Raw genomic sequence first — 26,887 nt, forward strand, 5'->3', positions numbered from 1 at the left:
CGGGAGCAGGAGAAAATTGGAGGTTTACTGCCAGAACTGTGACCCCTCGCCGTGGCTGAGCAGAGGGCCCTGGACGTGGTCGGCCAGCCAGAAGAAAAGGAAGTCACTGTGGTGGAGATCGGCCATGGGCAAGGAAGTGAGACCTCGAGTTCACTGCGTGGGGGCTGATCCGCAGGCATTCCGGGGCGATCTGGAGCTCCGTAGCCTTTTAAGCTCGCTTAATAAATTGTAGCGCACAATGACTTACGAGAGACGAGAAGTGATGAAGTCGATCCAGGCTTTATTAAGCGATGCTTGTCCCCAGCAACTCAGCAACAGAATGAAGCTGCGGGGAGAAGCTCGGGTTCTTGTACTCCGCCTTCAGGGCGGAGCCAGGAGTCGGCAGCCAACCAGGACCCGGTATCTGTCAGCCAATAGCATCTCGGCTTCACAGTCCCACATGACCCCTAATACATACCACCACACCCCCACACCACCCTCACCCTCACAACATCCTGACCCCCACTGCCCCCCAGCCATGGTCTAATCATGCGTCTTGTCTTGCGTCTTGAAGGATCTGCTGGTGATGAGGCGGATCCTTCTGGTGTCCCCCGCCCCCGGCTGCTGCTACAGCCTGAGTTCCCCCCCGTGGGCCGATCAGCGGTGACAGTAGCACGGACACCCCGGAGTTCGAGTCCGGGGATGACACTGATTCCCCGTCACAGCTGTCTCAAACACCCTCCACCATCCCACAGTGGTTCGCGCAGTTGCTTCACAGCTCCAGGGTCCCAGGTTCGATTCACGGCTTGGGTCACTGTCTGTGCAGAGTCTGCACGTTCTCCCCGTTTCCTCCCACAGTCCAAAGATGTGCCGGTTAGGTGGATTGGACATGATAAATTGCCCTTAGTGTCCAAAAAAGGTTAGGTGGGGTTATGGGGATAGGGTGGAGGCTTGGGCTTAAGTCGGGTGCTCTTTCCAAGAATGGGGAGTATAGGGGGGCGGGGAGGGGGACCAGTGCTAACTCACCTGAGCAGCCCGATGGATGTCATTGACCCTTGTGGGGTACTGGGTACAGGTCCTCCTGGTCACACTCTCCAAGCTGACTGCCGCTGCCATTACCTCACAGTTGGTACTGGCTGCCTTGCGGATGGGGCATGGCTGCGACCTGAGTGGGGTTGACTGTGCCGGATCGATTTAAACGCTGCTCTCCCTTATTAGTGGGGGATTGGAGAGAGTGGCCCTGGGAATCAGCTGGTAGGGCCATGATTTGCGGCGATAAGCCCGGGGGGCCCCGTTAAGTGGACCAATTAACATTTCATCACAGTGATGGTCTTGCCAGGCTGAGCTTTGGGAAGCTCGCAGCAGTTCACCGCTTGCTACTACACGTGGATTTAACGGAAAGGTTTCTTCGAGTGTGAATCTCCAGCCGCGTTGGGCTCTTGCTTGAGCGTATCGCGGCCGGAAAGTGCTCTGAGAGGCCGACCGCTAGCCTCCCGACAGACTCCGTGCCTCCCGGGGTTCTCCGGAGACTCCGCCCCAAATGGGCGTGACCGAATGATGCTCGCAGAAGTAGGTCGTAAACCTACTTACGACCTACTTGCGCGGGATTCAGCAGCCTCCTTTGATTCACCGGCCTCCCCAGCCAGGTACCGATCAGTGCTGTTCCACACCAACGTGGACCAGGTGGGAAGGCACCCGGGGGTATCCCGGACCATCGGAGACGCCTGGGTGGTCAGTGTAAGTGCACGGTGGCTCCCTGGCCCTCCCCCGTGGAATGCGGGCACCTTGGCACTGCCCAGCTGGCACCTTGGCACTGTCACCCATGGGTGGGGGGGTGGGGGAACCCCGGGGGGGTGGGGGAACCCCAAGCTCACTCGGCCTGATCTTTGGGTTCAGCTCCCCAGTGCTAAAAAAAATTTGAAGTGTGAGCTAAACCGGTGAGAAACTGCCCAGGGTCCAAAAAAGTGACTAATGGCTGGATTCTCTCGCCCCGCCCGCTGCAAGAACGCCATGGGCGAGCTGCGTAGAATGGAGAACTCCATTGATCTCGGGCGGGATTCTCTGGTCGCTGGGCAGATGAGGCCAGAGTGTCCCGCCTTAAGTGTCATCGAATAGGGTTGGGGAACTCGCTGGCAGAGATGGCAGGAAACTCCCAGCAAAACTTGCCACAAATGGCACTTAAAGTGCTGCATTCACCGTTTTTGAGCCTATGTGTGGATGATCTGTGGTGTTTTACGTCAAAAGAATTGGCGCCGCATAAAACTCCCAGCTCCCACAATAAAACTGCCTGGAGAATGGCCGGCTCCATGGCAGTGCATGCACACTGTGACGACCTGAAGTGGTCGCGCAGTAAAACATGGCACCGGCCGTGCACGGACCCGACCTGCATGATAGTGCCTCCCCTGGCCAATATCTGACCACACCCATTAGTCCCTACGAGCCCTCATGGAGCCCCCCACCAGCAGCACGGCTCCCGCCCAACTGTTACGCCGCTGGACACAGTCCGCAGCTGCCACGCCGGGTTCCCGACCGCTGAAACCACAAGTCCCCCGCGTGGTTGGGAACTCGGTGGCGGAGCATCAAGCATCTCGGTGGACATCGGTGGCGGAACATCGGGGGAGGGCCTTCAGGTGACGCGCTAATGCCATTTGTTGCTCTTTTTAGCCTTAGTTTATTGGCTCTGATTACGTCACCTTTGCTCACGAGTCGCCAGGTATCTTTTTGATACCGCCACGTGGTTCAAGTTCAAGTTATGATTAATAAGTCAGCACACCGCTTAGTAAGGATTAAAACAACGGTCATTTATTATATACAACAAGCAATGTTCATACACTAATACTACTATCTATATAATAAACCTATCACTCCTGGCCAATACTTAACTTAGGAAGAGCCCACCAGGTCAGGGAAACGAATGACTTGTCCAATCGGATCTGGCCCGCGGGATTCAAAAGGCTGCTACAGGTCGATGGCTAGGTCTCTCTATCGGATAGCGATCGCTGGATTCAAACTTACAGTTGCCGGTTGCTGTTCTTGCGAAGGTCTCGAGCAGGCGAAGAGGAGAGAGAGAGAGCGATCTGAACTTGGCCCCTCACTTTTATAGGGCCCCGGGGCTTCCCGCCTCCTGGGGCGGCCCTTGACCCTGAGTCCCAAGTGATTGGATTTGTCCCCAATCCCTGGGGTCGATGTGTCCAATTGCGAGGCGATTCCTCGATCGGGGGGTGGTCGTTCACCTGCCTTTGTTTCGGCCACTGCAGGCGCCGACAGGTCTGGCCCGGTATTCAATTGCTAATATATTGCAATTGTTCCCGGGGATAGCCGATTTAACTGCAGATGTCTGGATAGATGGGCTGCTAAAAGTCCTGAATGTAACTGCAAATGTCTGGGTTGATGGGCCGTTGATGGCCCTGAGTATAGATCTGGGCCAACTTCCCCAGAGCCGAATATGCAATACTGTCTGTGGCTGTCCGTTTGTGTCTTGTTAGCTGCTTTTCCCAACAGCCTTTCTGGTTAGCCATTTCAAACTGGGTTTTGGCCAGATTAATCGGGACACAGCCATTTTACGTGGCTACACATTCCAACGCCGTGTGATGCGATGATGCCATTTCAGAGGGGGTAGAGCATACAAAACCTATGTAAAACAGGCGTCGCCCCCGATTTCAGCGTTAAAAAGGGATTCTCCGCGCGATTGCCAATTATAAAATCGACATCGGAGAATGGTGAATCCCGCCCAAAATCATTTCCATTAGATTGCAGCGTTAGGATTTTTTTCCATCACTAGGGTGCTGAACCCTGCTGGTCCGACCGACTCCTCAGAGATCAGGCCACCATTTTGAAAGGGTGACCCTATCTCTAATGAGCTTGAGAGTGCCCCACACCCCTCATCCGTGGGTAATGTCACCCCCCATACACATGGGCACTACCTCACACTTCCCCAAGTGAGGATACCACACTGAGGGTCTCCCCCCTTTTCAGGCTTTCCCACACCCCTTTTCGCACCCCCCCCCCCCCCCCTGCCTTTCAGGACCGCCATCCTTCTGGAGGCCTCCTCACACTCGCCGTCACCCCCTCCCCCTTCATACACCCCCCTCATCCCTCCTTCCATGGACATGGCCTCCCTCAGGCTCTGACCCTTGGCAGTGCCTCCCAGACACTCTGGCATTCTCCTGCCAGCCTGGCAGTACCATTGGGTACCTTGTCAGTGCCCGGGTGGCAACACTAAGGTGCCAGCCCCACAGTGCCAAGATGCTCAGTGCCAGGGCAAGAGCCAGGATATCATCTACCCTGTCCCTTCCCACCCAGGGGCATCCAATGGCCTGGGTGATCCCTCGGGTGTCGTTCCTCTTGGTCCAGTTTGCTTGGACCAGTACTAATTGGTGCCTAGCCGGGGTCTCCCTGGGGAGACCGGTAGATGCTCCTTTATTCATCAAATTGATGGATAAAATATATTGATCTATGATTTCTGCCTCTTGTCCCGACTTAAACTTGTGTAATTTTACTGTATTCTACGTGCCAAACACTCATTCATGTTTGAGTGCTTTATGCCAATAAAATGGTTTGTAAAATGAATAAATGAAGAATTTATCCATTCTGGTGGACATATGGTTATCATTTGACTTGATTCTTAATGTGAACCCTTTGACTATTACAGAAAACTGTGAGGTTGGTGGTGAATTTCCTCAGGACACAAAAAACTGTGGTGCGAGTCAATCCTCTTGTGCCTTTGCGTGATCTGCTGCCAGTTATATGTGAAAAGTGTGACTTCAATTCAGATCATCTTGTGCTCCTGAAAGACAACATCAAAAGGGAAAAGGTGGATCTTTCAAAATCGTTGAGTGATTTGGAAACCCGGGAATTATATGCTCTGGATACCAGCAGAGGTGAGTTTGTCCAGAAACACACCAGCCATAGGAGAACATGACATAGTTTTACCCAAATACTTTTACTTTAAAGCTGTTTGGCTAAGGGCGCGATTCAACCAAAATATTTCCAAGTGTCATTTTGACTGGGTTTGACGGGGTCTTTCGCATTGGCAGCAATACCAATATTGCGTCCTGTATTCACCCACACTTAGTTCCAGAAATGAGCCCCCACGTGAATCTCGCCATGCCTGCCTCCTTCACCGTCTTATTTACCTGGCTTGCGCCTCATCTACTCGTTGCTAACAAGGGGGAGCTGCTTTTGAGCGCTCCCTCACCACTCACTCCCAGTCAACATACAAGCATAAGAACTAGGAGCAGGAGTAGGCCATCTGGCCCCTCGAGCCTGCTCCACCATTCAATGAGATCATGACTGATCTTTTGTGGACTCAGCTCCACTTTCCGGCCCGAACACCATAACCCTTAATCCCTTTATTCTTCAAAAAACTATCTATCTTTATCATAAAAACATTTAATGAAGGACCCTCTACTGCTTCACTGGGCAAGGAATTTCATAGATTCACAACCCTTTGGGTGAAGAAGTTCCTCTTAAACTCAGTCCTAAATCTACTTCCCCTTATTTTGACCAATTCATGGCAGCACGCAGACTTGCTCCTTGCTTTGGGGATGTTGACCTGGCCAGACTTCTCGACGCTGTGAATGAGGGGAGGGGAACCCTCCGATCTCCAAGCTTGTTTCTCAGAACCCCCTGGCACCAACCAGCACAACCCCTTCATTTCTAGGTGCGATGCCCACACATGCCCTCTGACCCATCAAGCCAACCTGCCATCCTTTGGTGGCCCTCACAGACTATATCACCTTCGGCCTAGACCTAGACCATCAAGATGCCTGAGGTGCAGCATTTGCTGCCATCGCCGGGATGCCCCAGATCCAGGGGACGATGGATGGCCTGAATGTCGCTCTGTGAGCTCCAGAGCATCAGGAAGTGCCCTACATTAACGGGAAGAGGTTCCACTCCCTGAATGTTTAAATTATGTGCGACCACCGTCTCAGAATCATGCTCGTGTGAGCCCGCTACACTGGGAATGTGCATGACAGCTACATCCTGGGGGATCCGGAGATCCCTAGTGTCTACGAGGGCCACAAAAGGATGGCAGGTTGGCTTGTGGGGAGCAAGGGATACCCAGTAAGGACATGGCTGATGGCACTAGTGAAGAGGCCTGAGGCCGAGGCGGAGACCTAATAAAATGAGTAACATGGTCAGAGGGTCAATACAAGGCAGGAGAGAGATGATAACTTGCTGTGACGAAAGCTCTGTTGGTCCTCAGGATCTCATAAAGTCTGGCTCCTTTCGTCTTGCTGACAGTGCACAAACACACATCCTTTGGGTTGGCATCGGGGGCTTTTGATCTTGGACCTCTGCGCCCGGGTGGGGGGTTGGCAGAGGTTGTGGGGTGCGGGCAGGCCCACTGTGAAGATTAACGTGAATGAGGCTTCACATGTATTAGGTGTGAAATGCTCTAATGGTGAACATTTTACTGTGACAGATTTCCATTCCCTCTAACGACAGATAGTGACCTGACCAGTATCCACTTAGTCCTCCTCACTCTTCTTCATCTTCCCTGGTCTACTGCTACGTCTAGGCGCGTCCCCAGGATACACATCAGAGGTGGGGGCAGCCTGCTGCTTTCTGCACCCTGTGGCCTTTGATACCCTTGGTGGATGTCCTCTAGAGGGTCTGGAGCCGGAAGGCCCTGGCAGACTTACCGGTGTCACCGTGCCACCCTGTTGTACCTGCTGCCTTTGATATGTGCCAGTGTCAGGAGGTGGGGGACCAGAAGAACTGGAGACCGCCTTAGCCATCTTGGTGGCAGGCCCCGGATTGACCTCCAGCACTTTCTCTGCCCTGAGGGGTTCAAAGGGCCCTCAGTGACTCCATGGGACGGAAGGGCAGCGGGAGTGAGTTCCAACAACCTCTGAGTCATCTGGCTCTGTTAGACCTGGAAGCCCCCTGTTGTCTGCACCATCGTGTTGACGCCCTCACCAATCTCTCCTCAGTGACTGGGCAACACTCTGGAGGCCTTGGCAATGTCTATCTCTGTCTCGGCCATGTCCCTCAGCAACTGGGACATGATTTTGAGGCCCTCACCCATGGTCATCACAGGCTGAGCCTTGCCTCGGATATCATCACTCAAGGCGCGGACATAGTGTTCCAGGTTTTCCACTGCAGTTGCCACACTAGCAGTATTGGCCCCGGTGCTAAGCATTGTCGCCACCATCTGCTGCACCTGAATCCTTTGGGGCTCCTCCAATCAGCTTTACAGTCACTGGAATGTTGCTGACACCCCCTCCTGAATCTCATGGCTGTGTCCTATCTTCTGCATCAACTCAGGGAGAACCTTGTCCAGAGGCTCGGCATCTGGCTGGGACTCAGCTCTGCCTTGGGATCCTCTCTTGGGCAGTCCCTCAGGGTCGAGGATGATTTGCTCCCATTCTGGGAAGGTGGGTTCTGTGATGGCTGAAAAGTCTGATCCTGGATCCGCAGGCTGCCACAGGTTTGGCAGGTGGTGTTTGATGAGGTGGGTGGGTGGGACGGTCTGGATTCTGCGCTCTGCTGCTGATTACGCTTGGCCTCCGTGTGCTCCAGCCCAAGGTGCTTGAGGTGATTGGTGCGTTCGCGGATGTTTTTTATTCAGTTTGCGCGTTCTAATGGAATCCATTCCCACGGGTCGTTAGGAATGTTACATTTATTTAGGGAGGCTTTCAGAGTGCCCTTGCCCTTGGGGGGGGGGGGGGGGGGGGGGGTTCTATAGCAGGTGGCATGTGGGAGCACCGCATCTAGACATGAAGGGGTTGTGCTGGTGGGTGCCGGGGGCTTCTGAGGAACAAGCTTGGGGATCGGCTGTAGGGAGCGTGCGCCTTGTCAACCAGTGGATTGTTGGGGAGGAGGGGGCGTTTGGGAATTTTAGGGATGGCAGCACGGTAGCATTGTGGATAGCACAATAGCTTCACAGCTCCAGGGTCCCAGGTTCGATTCCGGCTTGGGTCACTGTCTGTGCGGAGTCTGCACATCCTCCCTGTGTGCTCGTGGGATTCCTCCGGGTGCTCCGGTTTCCTCCCACAGTCCAAAGATGTGCAGGTTAGGTGGATTGGCCATGATAAATTGCCCTTAGTGTCCAAAATTGCCCTTAGTATTGTGAGGGGTTACTGGGTTATGGGGATAGGGTGGAGGTGTTGACCTTGGGTAGGGTTCTCTTTCCAAGAGCCGGTGCAGACTCGATGGGCCGAATGGCCTCCTTCTGCACTGTAAATTCTACGATAATTCTATGAAACTGATGCCAGAGAGGTGGTAACCTACCCTTGGAGCTCGTTGGTGGTTGTTTGTCTTCTTCCTACAGTGGATTGTGGTCCTCCTTGTCATGCTGCCTACAGTGACAGCTGCTGCCACTGCCTCCCAGGCAACATTACTACTCTGCTGCTGTCCCTCCGACTCCCTCATGGGAACCGGGTTCCCTGCCTCTCATTCACAACGTTGAGAAGCCTTGTGAGGTCGACATCCCCAAAGAGAGGAGCAGGTACATAGGAACAGGAATAGGCCATTCAGCCCCCTGAGTCTGTCCCGCCATTTAATGAGATCACGTCTGATCTGCGGCCTAACTCCATATACCTGTTGTTGGCCCATATCCCTTGATATCGTTGCTAAACAAAAGTCTGTCCATTTCAGATTCTAAGATGTCTGTACACTCCCATCCTTGTGTGTTGACTGTGAGTGTGTGGTGAGGGAGCGTTTAAAAACAGCTCCCACTTGTTAGTGGCAAGCAGATGAGGCGTGATTTTGGGCGAATCAGACCAAGTGGGTGATGCTCGATCAATTGCACAGAGACGAGAGTTGAATACAACTGAGGCTTTATTACTCTAAGATGTGTGGCCTCCTACAGCAGCTGGCGAAATGGCTGCTGTATACGTAGCACACATATTTATACTCCACCTACTGGGCGGAGCCAGCAGGCAGGGACTACCCACATATCTGTAGTACAGGGTCTTACCACACATCTTCTAATATGTACAACAGTGGTGATTACCACATTCACCCCCTGTTAAAATTGAGTCCAGCAGGGGTGGTGGAGAACTATATACAGAGCAAGTTTAATATACAGAAGCGAAATAACAAATTTAAATCTGAAGACCAGTACAAGGAGGTTTGATAGTCCTGAACCAATTCTAGATTTAGCCGGTCTGGGGCCTTGATGTGGCATTGGGAACGACGCAGTGGTGGTGGCGATTCCGGTGTTGGTCTGGTCCTCGGTGACTCTGGGAGCGTGCCGAAATCCTCTTCATCCTCGGGCGTGGGCATGGGGAGGACGGATGGTCCTGGGGGGGGTTGCTGCTGGGTGCGCCGGGCAAGGGAGGTTTGAGCCGGGCCGTGTGTGTGTGGAACCTGCTGGTGCCAGGTCCCTGAGGGAGACAGTATCCTGGTGGCCATCGGGGTACTCTACATAGGCATACTGGGGGTTAGCGTGGAGTAACTGCACCCTTTCAACCAATGGGTCCGCCTGGTAGAGTCGGACGTGCCTACAGAGGAGTATGGGTCCTGGAGCTGCGACACCCCGGATGTGGACTTCCTGGGGAAGGCAAAGAGATGTTCACGGGGTGTGTCGTTAGTGGCGGTGCATAGTTGCGACCGAATGGAGTGCAGTGCGTCGGGGAGAACCTCCTGCCAGCGGGAGGCAGGGAAATTTCTGGACCGTAGGGCCAGTTGGACCGCCCTCCAGACCGTCCTGTTCTCCTTCGCCACCTGCCCGTTTCCTCGGGGGTTATAGCTGGTCGTCCTGCTGGAGGCAATACCCCTGCTGAGCAGGAACTGACGCAGCTCATCACGCATGAATGAGGATCCCGTCACTGTGGATGTAGGCGGGGAAGCCGAACAGAACGAAGATGGTGTTGAGGGCTGTGGTATTATAGGTATTATGGTACCTGATAGGCTAAAGCACCATTGGTGGAAACTGTATGCTTTCTATTGGTTAGAATGTACGATAGCTCCGCCCTGCTAGGCGGGTATGAGAACCAGTGCCGCCCCAGCAGCCGTCATTCTGTGCCTGAGCTGCTGGGGGAAACATCTAGCTTATTAAAGCCTTCAGTTGGACTACAACCTCACTTTAGGTTGATCGTGCATCAATTTAATAAGCTAGTTTTTTTAAGAAGAAAGGATGGAGCTCCGAATCAAGCCGGAGTGTCTGCAAATTAGCCCCCACGCGGCGAACTCAGCGGCAATCTTTAAGCACTGGCTGGCGTGATTTAAACGGTATCTCGGGACGGCCGAAAACGCACCCACGGGAGAGCAGAAACTGCACGTCCTGCACTCAAGGGTGAGCCCGGAGATTTACCCCTCATCGAGGAAGCGGAAGACTTCGATGCAGCAATAGAGCTGCGGAAAGGACACTATATTCGCCCGGTAAACCAGGCCTACGCCCGGCACCTGCTTGCAACAAGGCGACAAACCCCTGGGGAATCACTGGAGGAATTCTACCGTGCACTCCTGGTGTTGGGAAGAAGCTGCAGCTGCCCGCACGTTTCGACGAGCGAACACACGGAACTCTTTGTCCGGGACGCTTTTGTGGCAGGTATGCTATCTTCACAAATCCGCCAACGTCTGTTAGAAAAGGACACCCTGGGTCTCGGAGGCACGGCCCTTGCAGGCTCCCTGGATGTGGCCTCCAGGAACGCCCGCGCTTACGTTCCCAACCGCACGGCAGCCCCCTGGGCAGCGTGGAACCCCTCCGCGGTCGACCCCAAGACTTCCCCCATGCCCCCACAGGCCTGCGCTGCAAGTTGGCCTGGCAACCCCGAGGGGCCCCGCTGCTACTTTTGCGGGCAGGCCAAGCCAGCGCTGCCCGGCCCGTGCATCCATCTGCAAGGGATGCGGCAAAAAGGGCAATTTCATGGGGGTATGCCAGGCCCATGCAGTTGCCCCGTTCTCCAGCGGCGAATGCGGACCGCAACCACAAATTTCTCCACAGGCCCCATGCGGCCAGCGGTCGCCGCCATCTTCATATTCCAGGGCCACATGCGGACCCCGGGCGCCGCCATCTTGTTCCGCGGATGCCACGTTGGAGGGGTTAGCGCCGCCATTTTGTGCACCCACAGCCATGTGCGACCAATGGGAGCTGCTATCTTGGATGAACCCCCAGGACCCCAGCTTGGCTGACCACGCACTGCCCGAAGAGAACTCTCAACTGCTGCGATTAGCCTCGGTGACTCTGGATCAGTCTCAGCCCGGAACACTCTCACCCGCTACGACGACCGTATTAATCAACGGGCATGAGACGTCCTGCCTAATCGACTCTGGGAGCATGGAGAGCTTCATACACCCTGACACGGTAAGGCGCTGTTCTCTCCTCATCCACCTCATTAATCAAAAAATTTCCCTGGCTTCCGGTTCACACTCAGTGGAGATAAAGAAGTTTTGTGTAGCAAACCTCACAGTCCAGGGAAGGGAGTTAAAAAATGTCCGTCTCTACGTCCTTCCCCACCTCTGCGCGGCTACACTCCTGGGTTTAGACTTCCAGTGTGACCTTCAAAGTCTGACCTTCAAATTCGGCGGCCCTATACCCCCCTTACTGTCTGCGGCCTCGCGACCCTTAAGGTCGACCCGCCTTCCTGTTTGCGAACCTCACCCCGGATTGCAAACCCGTTGCCACCAGGAGCAGACGCTACAATGCCCAGGACCGGATCTTTATTAGGTCAGAGGTCCAAAGGCTACTGAGGGAAGGGGTCATTGAAGCCAGTAACAGCCCCTGGAGAGCTCAAGTAGTGATGGTAAAGACCGGGGAGAAGCATAGGATGGTCATCGACTACAGTCAGACCATCAACAGGTTTACGCAGCTGGACACGTACCCTCTCCCCTGCATATCCGAACTGGAAAACAGGATCGTGCATTAGAAGGACTTCTCCACGGTGGATCTCAAGTCCGCCTACAACCAGCTCCCCATCCGTACTAGTGCCCGCAAATACACTGCCTTCGAGGCAGATGGGTGGCTCTATCACTTCTTAAGGGTTCCCTTCGGTGTCACCAACGGGGTCTCGAACTTCCAGCGCGGGATGGACCAAATGGTTGACCGGTACGGTTTACTGGCAACATTCCTGTATCTCAATAATGTCACCATCTGCGGCCACGACCAGCAGGACCACGACACCAACCCCCGGAAATTTCTCCAGACCTCTAAAATCCTGAACCTTACATACAACAAGGATAAATGCGTGTTTAGCACCGACCGCCTAGCCATCCTCGGCTACGTAGTGCGAAATGGAGTTATAGGCCCCGACCCTGAACGCATGCGCCCCCTTATGCAGTTCCCCCTCCCTCACTGCCCCAAGGCTCTGAAACGTTGCCTAGGGTTTTTTAGCTACTACGCCCAGTGGGTCCCCAACGACGCGGACAAGGCCCGTCCCCTGATCCAATCCACAGCTTTTCCCCTGTCGATAGAGGCCCGACAGGCCTTCAGCCGCATCAAAGCAGACATTGCAAAGGCCATGATGCACGCCATCGACGAGTCCCTCCCCTTCCAGGTCGAGAGCGATGCGCCCAAAGTAGCTCTGGCGGCCTCCCTCAACCAAGCGGGCAGACCCGTGGCCTTCTTCTCACGTACCCTCCATGCTTCGGAAATCCGCCACTCCTCAGTCGAAAAAGAGGCCCAAGCCATAGTAGAAGCTGTGCGACATTGGAGGCATTACCTGGCCGGCAGGAGATTCACTCTCCTCACGGACCAACGGTCGGTTGCTTTCATGTTTGATAATGCACAGCGGGGCAAGATAAAAAACGACAAGATCATGCGGTGGAGGATCGACCTCTCCACCTATAACTACGAGATCTTGTATCGTCCCGGGAAGCTAAATGAGCCTCCTGACGCCCTGTCCTGCGGCACATGTTCCACCGCACAAGTGGACCGCCTCCAAGCCCTCCACGAGGACCTCTGCCACCCGGGGGGTCACTCGCTTTTTCCACTTTGTCAAGACCCGCAACCTGCCCTACTCCATCGAGGAGGTCAGGACTGCCACCAGAGACTGCCAAACCTGCTTGGAGTGCAAACCGCACTTCTACCAACCAGAGAAAGCACACCTGATAAAGGCTTCCCGTCCCTTTGAACGCCTCAGCATGGATTTCAAAGGCCCCCTCCCCTCCACCGAATGCAACACGTACTTCCTGAATGTGATTGACGAGTACTCCCGGTTCCCATTCGCCATCCCCTGCCCTGACATGACCGCAACCACCGTCATCAAGGCCCTCCATAGCATCTTTGCACTGTTCGGGTTCCCCGCTTACATACATAGTGATAGGGGGTCCTCCTTTATGAGCGACGAACTGCGTCAATTCCTGCTCAGCAAGGGCATCACCTCGAGCAGGACGACCAGTTACAACCCCCGGAGTAACGGACTGGTAGAGAGGGAGAACGAAACTGTCTGGAAAACCGTCCTACTGGCCCTACGGTCCAGGAACCTCCCAGTCTCCCGCTGGCAAGAAGTCTTCCCGGATGCCCTCCACTCCATCCGGCCACTGCTTTGTACGACCACCAATCAGACACCTCACGAACGCCTCCTTGTCTTCCCAAGGAAGTTCTCCTCTGGGATCTCGCTCCCGACCTGGCGGGCAGCACCCGACCCATCCGGCTCCGAAAACACGTGCGGCGCACAAGTCGAACCCGTTAGTCGAGAGGGTCCATCTGCTCCATGCCATCCCCCAGTACGCCTACGTGCTGTACCCCGATGGCCGAGAAGATATGGTCTCCCTACGGGACCTGACGCCCGCTGGAACCCCACGCACATCCCAGCCACCAGTCCCACCCTCCCCTCCACCGCAGCACCTTACAGGTGGATCGGTCCTTCCGCCGGCCCCGTCTAGGCCCCCCCCCCACCCACTGACGCCCCCCGCAGGTCAACCGTTTTCCCCACCAGCGCCGCCTAGGGGTGCCGAAGTTGCCATGAAGATCGAAGCCATGCTCCCGGAGTCACAGACGCCCGAGCCTCCACCGGAGTCACCACCGAAGCTCCGACGATCACCGAGGACGACGAGGGCCCCCGATCGACTGATTGTTTCATTTTAATTGTAAACTGTAAATATAAACCATCAAATGAACATAGCTGTCAGAATTGTAAATAGTTACTAAACACTGTACGGAGGTATTGCATTACCTCCATAACTAATTATACCACGTTGCCATGTTTTGTAGTTTCAGGCCACCACCCCCGCCGGACTCTTTTTTAACAGGGGGTGAATGTGGTATTATAGGTATTAACGGTACCTGATATGCTTTCTATTGGTTAGAATGTATGATAGCTCCGCCCTGCTAGGCGGGGTATAAGAACCAGTGCTGCCCCAGCAGCCTTCATTCTGTACCTGAACTGCTGGGGGAAACATCTAGCTTAATAAAGCCTTCAGTTGGACTACAACCTCGCTTTTGTGGCCATTGATCGTGCATCAAGGGCTTTGATGACGGTGGCAGACGTCATATCGGGGCATGGGATGGCGAAGGGGAATCTGGAGTATTCATCGACCACACTGAGGAAATACGTGTTACGGTCGGTGGAGGGGAGTGGCCCTTTGAAATCCATGCTGAGGCGTTCAAAGGGGAGCGAGACCTTCACCAGGTGCGCGCGGTCCGGCTGGTAGAAGTGCGGTTTGATCTCCGCACAGACCTGGCAGTCCCTGATGATTGCCCTGACTTCCTCGACGGAGTGGGGAAGATTGCAGGCCTTTATGAAATGGTACAACCGTGTGACTCCCGGGTGACAAAGGTAGTCCTGCAGGGTCCGGAGTTGGTCCACCTGTGCGCTCGCACATGTACCTCGGGATAGGTCACCTGGGGGCTCGTTGAGCTTGCCGGGGCGATACAAAATCTCGTAGTTGTAGGTGGAGAGCTCGATCCTCCACCTCAAGATCTTATCATTTTTGATCTTTCCCCGCTGTGTGTTATTGAACATGAAGGCTACCGACCGTTGGTCAGTGAGGAGAGTGAATCTCCTGCCGGCCAGGTAATGCCTCCAATGCCGCACAGCTTCAACGATGGCTTGGGCCTCTTTTTCGACGAAGGAGTGCCGAATTCCAGAGGCATGAAGGGTGGGGGAAAAGAATGCCACGGGCCTGCCTGATTGAGCGTGGCGGCAAGGGCGACCTCTGATGCGTCGCTCTCCACTTGAAAGGGCAGCGTCACGTCTACTGCGTGCATCGTGGCCTTGGCAATATCGGCTCTAATACGGTTGAAGGCATGTTGAGCCTCGGCCGTCAGGGGGAAAAGGGTGCACTGGATGAGTGGGCGGGCCTTGTCCACGTAGTTTGGGACCCACTGGGCGTATTATGAAAAGAACCCCAGGCAGCGTTTGAGGGCCTTGGGGCAGTGGGGGAGGGGGAGCACCATGAGGGGGCGCATGCGGTCGGGACTGTGCCCCAGAACACTGGACCACATAGCCGAGGATGGCTAAGCAGTTCGTGCTGAATACGCACTTCTCCTTTTTATAGGTGAGGTTTAGGAGAGTGGAGGTCTGGAGAAATTTGGCAAGGTTGGCATCGTGGTCCTGCTGATCGTGGCCGCAGATGGTGACATTGTCTAGGTATGGGAAAGTGGCCCACAACCCGTACCGGTCGACCATTCGGTCCATCTCCCTTTGGAAGACTGAGACCCTTTGGAAGCCGAAGGGAACCCTGAGAAAATGGTAGAGACGGCCATCTGCCTCGAAGGCAGTGTATGAGCGGTCCGCCTTACGGATGAGGAGCTGGTGGTAGGTGGATTTGAGGTCTGCAGTTGAGAAGACCCAGTACTGTGCAATCTGATTGACCATATGAGATATGCGTGGGAGGGGGTACGCGTCGAGCTGCGTGTACCTATTGATGGTCTGGTAGTCGTCCACGACCGTTCTGTGTTTCTCCCCAGTTTTCACCACTACCACTTGGGCTCTCCAGGGGCTGTTGCTGGCCTGGATGATGCCTTCCCGAAGCAGGCGCTGGACCTCGGGCCTGATGAAGGTCCAGTCCTGGGTGCTGTACCGTCTGCTCCTGGTGGCGACGGGTTTGCAATCCGGGGTTAGGTTTGCGAATAGGGAAGGTGGGTCGACATTTATGATCGCGAGGCCGCACACAGTATGGGGTGGTAGGGGCCCGCCGAATTTCAAGGTTAGGCTCTGGAGGTTACACTGGAAGTCCAGGCCGAGTAGCAGGGCAGCGCAAAGGTTGGGGAAGACGTAGAGGCGGAAGCCGCTGAATTCTACACCCTGGACCGTGAGTGTGACTATACAGTGCCCCTGGATCGCCACGGAGTGGGATCCGGAGGCCAGGGAGATTCTTTGATTGGCGGGGTGTACTGCAAGGGAGCAGTGCCTTACGTATCTGGATGGATGAAGCTTTCAGTGCTCCGGGAGTCCAGCAGGCAAGAGGTCTTGTGCCCATCGATCTTCACGCTTGTCGAGGCGGTGGCTAGATTGTGCGGGTGAGACTGGCCGATCGTGACCGAGGCGAGTCGTGGCTGGTCGTCGCTGGTGTCGAACGATGGGGTGCCCGGGGGGCATGGGTGCTGGAACAATGGTGGGGCCCATGTGCCGTGGGGAAGACAAGATGGCGGTGCCTGGTGTTCTTGGGGTGGACAAGATGGCGGCGCCCACGGCCCGCAGGTGGCGGGGGTTGAAAAAGCTGGTGGCGCCCATGGGCCGCACGTGGTCCGAGACGGGGAAGATGGCGGCGCCCACTGGCCGCGCGTGGTTTGAGGTGGAGAAGATGGCGGCGCTCACTGGCTGTGCGTGGTCCGGGGAGGTGTAGATGGCGCCGCCCATTGTCCGTACGCGAGGGGGGTCGGGACAATAGCGGCGACTGAGCGGGCCTGGCACACCGCAGCGAAGTGCCCCTTCTTGCCGCAGGACTTGCAAAGGGCGGTGCAGGCCGGGCAGCGTTGGCGAGGGTGTTTCTGTTGCCTGCAGAAGTAACATCGGGGGCCCCCAGGGTTGGCTGGCTGGTGCGTGGCACAGTCGTATTGGCTGGTTGAGGGCGGCCGTCTGCGGAGTCCACGATGTGTAAGAGGGGTGGGCCACGTGGCTAAGAGTGTAGGCCTGAATATTGCGCGAGGCGACTGTCATCGATAGTGCCAGTTTTTTTGTTGCTGTGAGGTCGAGCGTGGCCCCCTCTAAAAGTCGCTGGTGTATGAGGTCTGACCCTATCCCCGTAACGAAGGCACGAGGAGGTTCGAATGTTCAGTGGCCGTGACAGCCTGACAGTCACAGTCTCTGACCAGAGGAATTAAAACACGCCAGAAATCTTCTTCGGACTCACAAGGGAATTGACTGCGAGTAGAGAGTACGTGTCTGGCGAAGAGCGTGTTCGTCTGCTGGGCATAGTTCCTTTCAGTAGCGCCATGGCTTCGTCGTAGATTGGCGCGTCCTGGATAAGAGGAAAGACGTTGGAGCTCAGCCGCGAGTAGAGTATCTGGATCTTCTGAGCTTCCGGGATTGAGTCTGGTGCAGACCTGATGTAAGCTTCGAAACAAGCTAGTCAGTGTTGAAAGTCCTTTTTGGCGTCGCTTGATTGCGCATCCAGCTGCAGGCGATCCGGCTTGATGCGGAGGTCCATCTTCTGAAAATCTTAGAGTAATAAATTTATGCACGATCAATTGCACAGAGACGAGAGTTGAATACCACTGAGGCTTTATTACTCTAAGATGTGTGGTCTCCTGCAGTAGCTGGCAAAATGGCTGCTGTACAGGGAGCACACATATTTATACTCCGCCTACTGGGTGGAGCCAGCAGGCAAGGACTACCCCCCGTACCTGTAGTACAGGGTCTTGCCATACATCTTCTAATATGTACAACAGTGGTGATTACCACAGCGGGAACGAGTAATGTCGCGATTGTTGTGGGGACTCATTTTTGGCACAAAGGATCGTTGAATACGGGCTGCGGTCTCGCCAACATGGCTGATGCGGAACTCCCGCCAAACGCACCCAAAACGGGATTTCAACTTTGTCCGCTGAATTGCACCCATCATTAATTCAAATGGAGTCCCAAAGCCTGGATTTTAGGGTTACCTTTCCGACATCACCCGAGGTGAGGAGTCTTGTTTGCAAATAAGCCTTCTGAGGCAACATGGTAGAGATTATGTTGCTGAATTTTTATTTTATAATGTATTATGTTAACATTTTCTCATCAGTAGAGCATTAGAAACGGGTTTCTCTGGGAAGGCAGGACATGTACTAAACCATCGGAATTGTTCCACTTGAGACATTGGTGACGACATTTAAAATAATTAATGTGTAAGATCCATTCCATTACCATTCTGCTAGAGGATGCATTGTTACAAGTAAGGATTAGGACACACTGTTATTTGCCTAAATGATCAAGGGGTCAAAGGTACTCTGTGCGTCAGAGTTCTGCAATTCTGTTTTTTTAAATTTACTTGTTTGTCTTCACATTTAGTTTAAGGAGAAAACAAAACTGATGCCAGAACTACATGTCCAAAGTGTTGAAATTTGAGCACTTGCCAAGATGAATGTTCAGTCCTATAGCCCTTCACAAAGCTCCTGGATTGTTTTGCCAAAAACACCAAACGCTTATTTGCAGCTTAAATCCCAGTGAACTGTTGCTTTGATGAAATACACTTTGCAGTAATGTTCCTTTTAAGGCTTAAGCTGCGCACTTGCGTGACTGTGGACCAATCGTTAAGGTATTACGCAGTCCACTCTCAAGTGTGTCCCCATTAAGATACTGTACGCACATGATTGGGGAAAAAAGATTGAGCTTTAAAGATACCATGCATTGATATAAACAGGTTCCCAGTCTTATGTCAAGGATGTCTATTTACTGAAAGGCTGCAGATCATTCCTATTGCCTTAGTTCTGGCTCATATTTGTGGATAGCTAAACTGTACTATGACTTGAAGTAAGCACCTGAAGAAAGAGCTTGTATTTCTATAATCCAGAACATTTCCATTTTATATCCTGTCTCTCAGATTGAAAAAAAAGACATCCTATTTTAGCAAGATGAATTTTTTGTTGCCATATATGTCAATGCTAGTCACCCATTTCAAAGCCCATTTAAGATGACGATTGATGTCTCTTAAGTTACAATTTATGATTTTTTTTTTGTCAATACTGTGCTCTTTTTCTCGTCCTCCAGTCTCAAACATATTCTGCTGCTTCAGCTTAGATCATGACGTACAATGTGCTTGATGTGTTGCTTTTCTGTTTACTGCTATGATGCAGCAAGTCTAAATCTCACATTTTGGATTTTCACTGGGTGTGGTGTAACAAATGATCATACCTTTGTATTATTGCTGCTTTATATTAACACCAGAGTATTAATACCCTGTTCTTATAAAATTGGCTTGTGATTTTGGCAGCCTTGAGCGACAAGGCATTGCAAATTACTGTTTTTTTAGAGTCCATGACACTCTGCCAAAACGGCTCGCAACAGAATCATCCTGGAATCCAAAGATAATGGGCTGGATTCTCTGTAGCCCAACGGTGAAATCGGGATCAGCGATGGGGTGGAGAATGCACTCCGACGCCAGAATCGGGGCAGTTTGACACAGGTCTGCAATGCTCTGCCCCCTCCAAACCGGTGTCATCGGAACTCGCGGCGCGCGCAGTCGCAAGGCCGTTGGCGCGTCATCGGCCGGCCAACCTGCGATTCTCCAAGTTCCCGACGGCGCGGCCACGTGTGGTCCCAACGGTTGGGAGCATGGCGGGCCGGCTGCGGATTGTGTCCAGGGCCGCTACACTCTTCTAGGATCCATGCCACTGGCCTGGGGGCGTCTGCAAGATGGGGTGGGGGGGGAGGTGGTGACCAGAGGGTGGGCTATAGGGTCGAGGTGGGTGGGTTAGGGTTCCAGCACAGCCGGCTGTTTTACGGTTCGACCGGTGCAGGCCGTCAGCCCTGCACATGCGCGGCACGGGACACGGCGATTCTCCAGCCGTTTTCCACGCAATCCGTGGGTGATTCACATGGCGCCGGTGCTAGTCCCTCACCGGTACCGGAATCGATGAGGGGTTCACAAAAATGTCCCTGTTGTGAACCACCCTGTTATGATTCTCCATTGGCGCTGGCACTTAGCCGCAGAAATGGAGAATTCCGCCCAGTGGGTGCCATTGTTTGGGCCCATTCGACACGTGCACAAATCCCGTTATGGCCACTAACTGTCACGAAAGGGCCATAACGGGATTTGCGGCCGCGAGATGTCAGTTTGGGATCCCCCCCCCCCGCCCCCTTCTGGCAGCGTAATCAGGCTCATGTCCAGAAAGGGCATGAACCCTGATTGCCACTAATTCAGATGTATTTTAATATCATGATACAGCTTAATGCCATTCCTTCCAATGTTCCGATGTTCCTCCCGCCAGTGGCATGACGTCGCACTGGCAGGAATCATTACTGGTTTTGAAATTGGCCTGGAGGTGAGTATAGTCCCTGGGTGCTGAGGAACATGGCTCGGCATTGCTCTCTTGCAGTGACAACCTGGCACTGCCGGGGCAGGGCCTCTGCGTAGTCCCATTGGGGGGCTTTCATTTATATGTGGGAGGGGGGGGGGACTTGTTGGATGATGGGGCAGGGTTTGTGCGTGCATTGGGGGTGAAGAATGTGTGGGACGTGCCCCAATTCCAGGTGAGTTGGGGAGGCACAGTCAGGTAACCCTGATGCTTGCCTGATGTGGAGGGGGGGAAGCCCCGATCTTCCAGTGGTGGTTAGGTTGGGGGAGAGATTCCCTCTGCAGGCGAGGGTTGGGGAAGGTCCTCATGTCCACCCGGGGTCCAAATAAATGTTTGTGGGAGGTCCCAATGTCCATGGGTGGGAAAGGGCCTTTAACTCGGCTGCCCCAAGGTCTGAATCCCAGATTTGCTGCGAGTTTAGATCCCAATGTCCAACCGACTGTGTAATCCTTGTCAGTACTTTGAAATTATTTGATCTGGCTAGAAAAGGCAACAGAGAAATCAACGATTTTTACACCACTTTTCTCGCCTGATCCAACACTTATTGGGAAAATTCCGCTCAGTGCTGGATTCTTTTTTATACTGCAAAACAGCTTAAACTTCTCATCCCTGCCTCTTCCACCCTCACCTTGAAAAGGGAGCTCATGGGGATCTTTATCGGCAAGAATGTTCTCCTGCCTCTGCTGCTTCCCTCTTCTGGCACATGGCCCAAACTTCATTTAAGATACCCCTCTAACCCCTAATTTGCATCTTTCCCTATGGCTCGCTGTCCTTGGATACTGCCCCTATTGCCTTCAACTCTGCTGTCATTACCTCTCTCCTCAAAAAAACAAACCCTTGCATCCATCTGTTCTTACAGACTACTGCTCCACCCCTAACCCCCTCTGCATTATATCCTAGTTAACAGCAACAACGACTTGCATTACATTGTACCATTAATGTCGTAATACACATTTGAGTTTAGAAGAATGAGGGGGGGATCTTATTGAAACTTGCAGGATGCTGCAAGGTCTGGAGCGAGTAGACGTGGAGAGGATGTTTCCACCAGTAGCAAAAACTAGAATCAGAGGGCACATCTTTAGACTGAAAGGACAATCGTTTAAAACTGAGACGAGGAGAACTTCTTCAGCCAGATGGTGGTGAATCTGTGGAACCCTTTGCCGCAGAAGGCTGTGGAGGCCAAATCACTGAGTGCCTGGAAAAAGGGGTGCAAATCGGGATGCTGTACCCGGCTCGCCTCTGGGTGACCTTTAATAATAAAGAGCATTATTTTGGAACACTAGAGGAGGCGACGGCATTTTTGAGGGACAATGGACTGGCAGGTGAAGGAGGACATTGAACTGTTGAAGAGGGGTGTGGAGAATAATGTGGTTTTCCTTTTGTTTCTGGTTCTTTGGTAATTCTTGTATTTTTTGTTTGGTTGGTGGTTGGGGAACTCTTCTCCTCCGAGATGTTTCGAGGTGATGAGGGGGTGAGTGCACCTTTTAGACTATTGGGGTTTTTTGTTTTACTTCTGTTTTTTTTTTGTTGCCCTGTTGTGTGGTGAGCGAGCAGGGGGGGTGAGAGGAATTAGTGCGGGGTAGGAGGCTGTAGCGCCTTGGGCAGGCCTGCCAGGCTAGCTGGGTGGGATGGTTAACCGGAGCGTTATATGTGAGGGAGTGGTGATGGTGGACGTATGGGGGTGGGCCTAGAGGGCCGCGTGGCACAGGCGGGGGGCTGGCCGAAGAAGGGGTATGGTTGATCGGGGGGGCGGGCTGCCCTCTGACCAGACATTACTAAGGAAAAGATGGGTAGTACAAGTTTTCCATTCGGGGTTGGATATGAAGATGCGTGGGGTGGCGGTGCTGGTTAATGAGCAGGTGGCATTTGAGGTGGGGAATATTGTCGCGGATTCAGGGGAGGGTTGGTTTGTGATGGCATGTGAGAAATTGGAGGGGATGCCAGTGGTCCTAGTTAATGTTTATGCCCCACATTGGGACGATGTGGAGTTTATAAGGCGAGTCCAGAATTGAGGGTTTGGAGTGTCGGAAGACTCGGGAATCCAGTGGTCAAGAGAGACCAATGTTCCGGCCTTTGCCTCTCTGGTACCCGGAGCCTGTTGGGGTGGAGGGACCCGGAGCCTCCAAAACCAGCAGTACGGGTGAGCGACCACGTGGACTTCCTCAGGTTGGAGAAAATTGAATTCGCCTTAAGGCGGTCGATGGAGGGGTTTGCCCGTAATGGAAACCGTTCATTGATTTTTTTTTCCAGGACAGTTAGGTCGGGGGGGGGGGGGGGGGGGGGGGTGGCTGTGGTTGTTGGTTACCCATTGAGTTACGATGTGATCTCCTGTTATCTGTTGGATATCGTTTTGATCTTGGTTGTGGTTGTATTTGCTGTTTATTTATTTCAGTGTGCCCGGATATTGAGGTAAATATATTTTGCACTCATAATATCCAGAAAGCAGGATAGAAGTGCAAAGGTCGGAGCTCTCTGGGAAAATAACTGCTATGGGGTCATCTTGAAACAGCCGACAGTAGTCAAATTCTTGTGCAGGGGTTCATCCTGCCTGATAAAAATACAACTTTTAAACAGCCAAAAGCCTTATAACATGATGTTAACCAGATTTCCAAAACAAATTTTGCTACTTTACATGAAGTGATAGGAATTCATGGAAAAACTTGGAATGGATTAAAAAAAGGCTGAAGGGTCGGAAGCAGTCAGCAATGCCTTGGGAAGGAACATCATGTTGGTTCAATGACTGAATAATATGACCCTGGGATCAGTGTCAAAACTCCTACTGTTTCGAATTTATGAAATGGATTCAGAAGCTTGGTGCAATCTGGTTAAAATCACAAAATCTTCTGAGACAACCAAGCACCTACAAAATGTACAAGTAGGAAAATCTGTGGGAGATAAAATTTTGTTTGTACAGGTATAAATAATTCTGCATCGACGACAAAAGAAATTGTCAACAATGCGTACTCTATATGAATAGTGTTAATATTACCAGGGTGAAGTTGAGGAAAGCTCGGAATGGTAACAGTTCACTGTGCAGCAACGACAAACTAAACAAACAGAATGCTGAACTGTACAGCAAGAACAGTTTGTACATGTAATATGATATTCTGTTGAAATTGAACAGTGCACTTGTCAGATTGCAGCTTCAGTACTGCTTCCATTTACATTCACTGAGGCACAAGAGAGATCTTCGGAGCTTGGAAGTGACGGTGAGCCAAGAAGTTAATCACTAGTATCTGCAAAGTGAATTATACGGGTAGACTGGAGAAGCTTGTGATTATTAGCCTTGAAAGAAAATGTAAAAGGACCTTCTAATAGTGTACATAATAGTAAAGAGTATTCGTAAAATTGTTGAGTTTCCCAGCCACCTGGAAGTAGGCTGGAAGGCGAAGGTCTTGTAAAATGCCAGAGGACGGAGTCAGGAGGGGATCCCGATTCCTTCCTACCGCCACACCACATTTTCAGTGGTGCAAACCTCATCTACGGGACAGTTATGCAAATTAAGGGCCTGATTAAGGGCTACTTCCCACTCCAGCCAACATTTTACTGGCGTTGGGAAACCTCCACTTGGATTATTGGAGTTGGGGAGCCTTTATGACCGTTCAATGGCTTACAGGAAGGCACCCCAGAAGCAATAGCTGGCCCTGTGGTTGATCCCTCTCCCCCTCATTTCCCCCTCCCTCCCCTAAAATCACCGGGGTCTGCTTGTTCCAATCCAATACCATACATAAACAAACTTTAGATTTTAGATTTAGATTTAATGCCATGTGTAAAACTATTAAAGTATTGTTCTGCAAACAGTCCAGGCAGATCGTTCCATACATGAAAAACATAGGACATACGATAAATACACAATGTAAATACACAGATATAGACATCGGGTGAAGCATACGGAGTGCAGTGTTAACAACAGAAGAGAAGATGCGTAGAGAGATCAGTTCAGTCCATAAGAATGTTATTTAGGAGTCTGGTAACAACGGGGAAGAAGCTGTTTTTGTATCTATTAGTGCGCGTTCTCAGACTTTTGTATCTTCTGCTTGATGGAAGGGGTTGGAAGAGCGAATAACCCGGGTAGGAGAGGTCTTTGATTATGCTGCCCGCTTTCCCAAGGCAGCGGGAGGTGCAGACAGAGTCAATGGATGGGAGGTGGGTTTGCGCGATGGACTGGGCTGTGTTCACTACTCCCTGTAGTTTCTTACGGTCTTGGGCCGAGCAGTTACCATACCATGCTGTGACGCAGCCAAATAGGATGCTTTCTATGGTACATCTGTAAAAATTGTCCTTGTCGTTGAGGGCCCTAAGCATCAAAGCATGCTTGTCTTCCTGTTGCTGCAGCAGTGGCCAACTTAGTAGGTATTGTTGCCAAGGCTACAAAACTATTGGCCCTCAAATTGGGGCCCATTGTGTAGTTGGGTCCTGCTTTCGGTCTCGCTAGTGGGACCTCTTGACAAAATCAGCCCTGTTACCTTCAGGCAACCTGTAATAGTAAGGCCCAAGAGGTGTGTTTTAAAACAGACAAAAAGGCAAATTTAGAATGATGGCAGGGGGTCATTCAGGAAAAGATGTTCAACATGTAAAATAGGCTAGCCAACAGCATGGTAGAAGTCAAACACTTTGAATTTTTATATGGAGAATGAGAGTTTGCTAATGGGAAACCAAGGTGATGGAAACTGCAGCTTGCAGTTGTGCACCATTAACGGAAACATTAGTCTGGATTTTATGCGGAACCATGCTCCCAACAGCCCCGTCTGAAATGTCGGTGGTGGGGGACATGAACACTCTGGCGAGTCTGCCCAAGCAAAGAACAAAATGCGTTTAAAGGCCATTTGACTATTAATATAAGACCTGGAGGAGGGTCTTCTCTCAGGGACAGGAAGCCCTGCCTCATAGAGCTATGGACCAGTCAGAGACCAGCACCTATCTAAATACTGGCAGCGTCATGAGCGTGGTGATCACTGCTGGTACTGCACTCTGTGTTCGAGAAGGTGAGCTGTGCTGGATGATAACTTTGTGAATGTTTGGGGGGGTGTTGCTGCCTGCCGGGCTAGCAGGCCCTGGTGAGGGTATTTGAAAGGCCATGGGGAGAAGGAACCTAGTGGGAGTGGAGGGAAGAGGGAAATAACACTTTGGAGGGGCCCTTTGTGGGTCTAAAGTCTGCAAAGGAGGCATTCCACCCATCTGCCACCAGCCCATGCAGGGAATCATGCCAGGCGGGGTGCTTGGCATGAGCTAGACTCGGGAGAAACTCCCCAATTGACTAAGTGTGGTAAATACCAGTGTGGATCTCACTGAAAATGTAGGCTGGAAACACCCCGCCAGACCGGCAAGAAATTAAACTTTTAGCTGGATTCTCCGGTCCGCCAGCTGTATTTTTCTGCTTGGCACGCCCCCGTCGGCATCAAAATTCTCTGTTCCCACAGCTGGCCAATAGGGTTTCCCATTGTGGCCAGCTCATGCTATGGGGAAACCCTCGGGCGTGGATGGGCTGCCGGTGGACCGGAGGATTCCGTCATCGGAAAATTCTGCTGCTCGAAAACCTTCCGTTAAATCACACCAAACATTTTGTTTAAGGTCGACAAAGTTTGAGATTCAATTTACTTACCAAGTGAATAAAGCCACAAGATTCGATAGGTTTTGGTTAAAAAAACAATGTGGTTGATTCTTTAAAAAATGCCGTTTGAGGGCAATTAGGGATGGGCAACAAATGCTGGCCTTGCCTGCGACTGCGACGCCCACATCCCAGGAAAGAATAAAGAATAATGTGCAAGTCGTGTGATGCTTTCCTGTCTCTCAGGATCGGCAGACACTGGGGGTGGGATTCTCCACCCTGCCAGTCCCGTTTTTCAGCGCAGCGCATCCCGTCGGCAGCAAGATTCTCCGTTTCCACAGCCGGCCAATGGGATTTCCTATTGTGGGCCATTCCACACCGTTCGGAAACGCCCGGGTGTGGGTGCGCTGCTGGCGAGGCAGAGGATCCCGCCGAAGGAGAATCCCGCAGTGGGTCCTGGATTTTCGCATCCAAGGCAATCTCAGTAGAAAGGTTCCTGAATGATGGGATCTTCGCTCCAAGGAGCGGATTGCATCATTGAGTTGGGCCCACTGCCCCTGGAAACAGAGCTGTGGCAGCTACAGGAACATCCATGTGTCGAGGTGGGTTGATCCACTTTGGTTCTCTGGGACTTTGTCCCAGTTGTTTGGTTACATTTTATGCCTTCTAGCCCCGAGCTACTCACAGCCCATCATCCCCACACTTACTTCCCATACCACCTCCATATCCCGATGCCAACTCAACTAGGCTTGCCTGAGAGCCCAGACCCATAAAGTATTATGTGAGTGGGTTGTTCACACAGTTGGAGAGAATTGATAATTTTGCTTGATTGACATCTTTATGTGGTTGTAATAAATTTTTGTTTCACGTTCTGAAAATTTACTTCAATGCTCTGAACTTTTATGAATAAAAATAAATAAAATCAAGCCTCAAAAATATTATTTTCTCAATATCGCATGTTTATTTTCACAAGACGAAGGACTGTGAAGTATTTAAAGCTTCTGTTATTGATACTTAAATGGTCTGTT

The 26,887-nt window shown here is 52.4% G+C and overlaps 1 protein-coding gene across 2 annotated transcripts in view; it reads left to right on the forward strand.

The window, feature by feature from the left end:
- The window catches only part of cobl (cordon-bleu WH2 repeat protein), a 685,350-nt gene that overhangs the window by 323,073 nt on the left and 335,390 nt on the right, over positions 1–26,887 (forward strand). For both annotated transcript variants that reach the window (XM_072508841.1, XM_072508842.1), the window contains exon 5: positions 4,631–4,859. In XM_072508841.1, coding sequence (XP_072364942.1) covers positions 4,631–4,859 — 229 coding nt within the window. The remainder of the gene's footprint in view (positions 1–4,630; positions 4,860–26,887) is intronic.

The sequence above is a fragment of the Scyliorhinus torazame genome, chromosome 6, assembly GCF_047496885.1.
Source record: "Scyliorhinus torazame isolate Kashiwa2021f chromosome 6, sScyTor2.1, whole genome shotgun sequence".
NCBI lineage: Eukaryota > Metazoa > Chordata > Chondrichthyes > Carcharhiniformes > Scyliorhinidae > Scyliorhinus > Scyliorhinus torazame.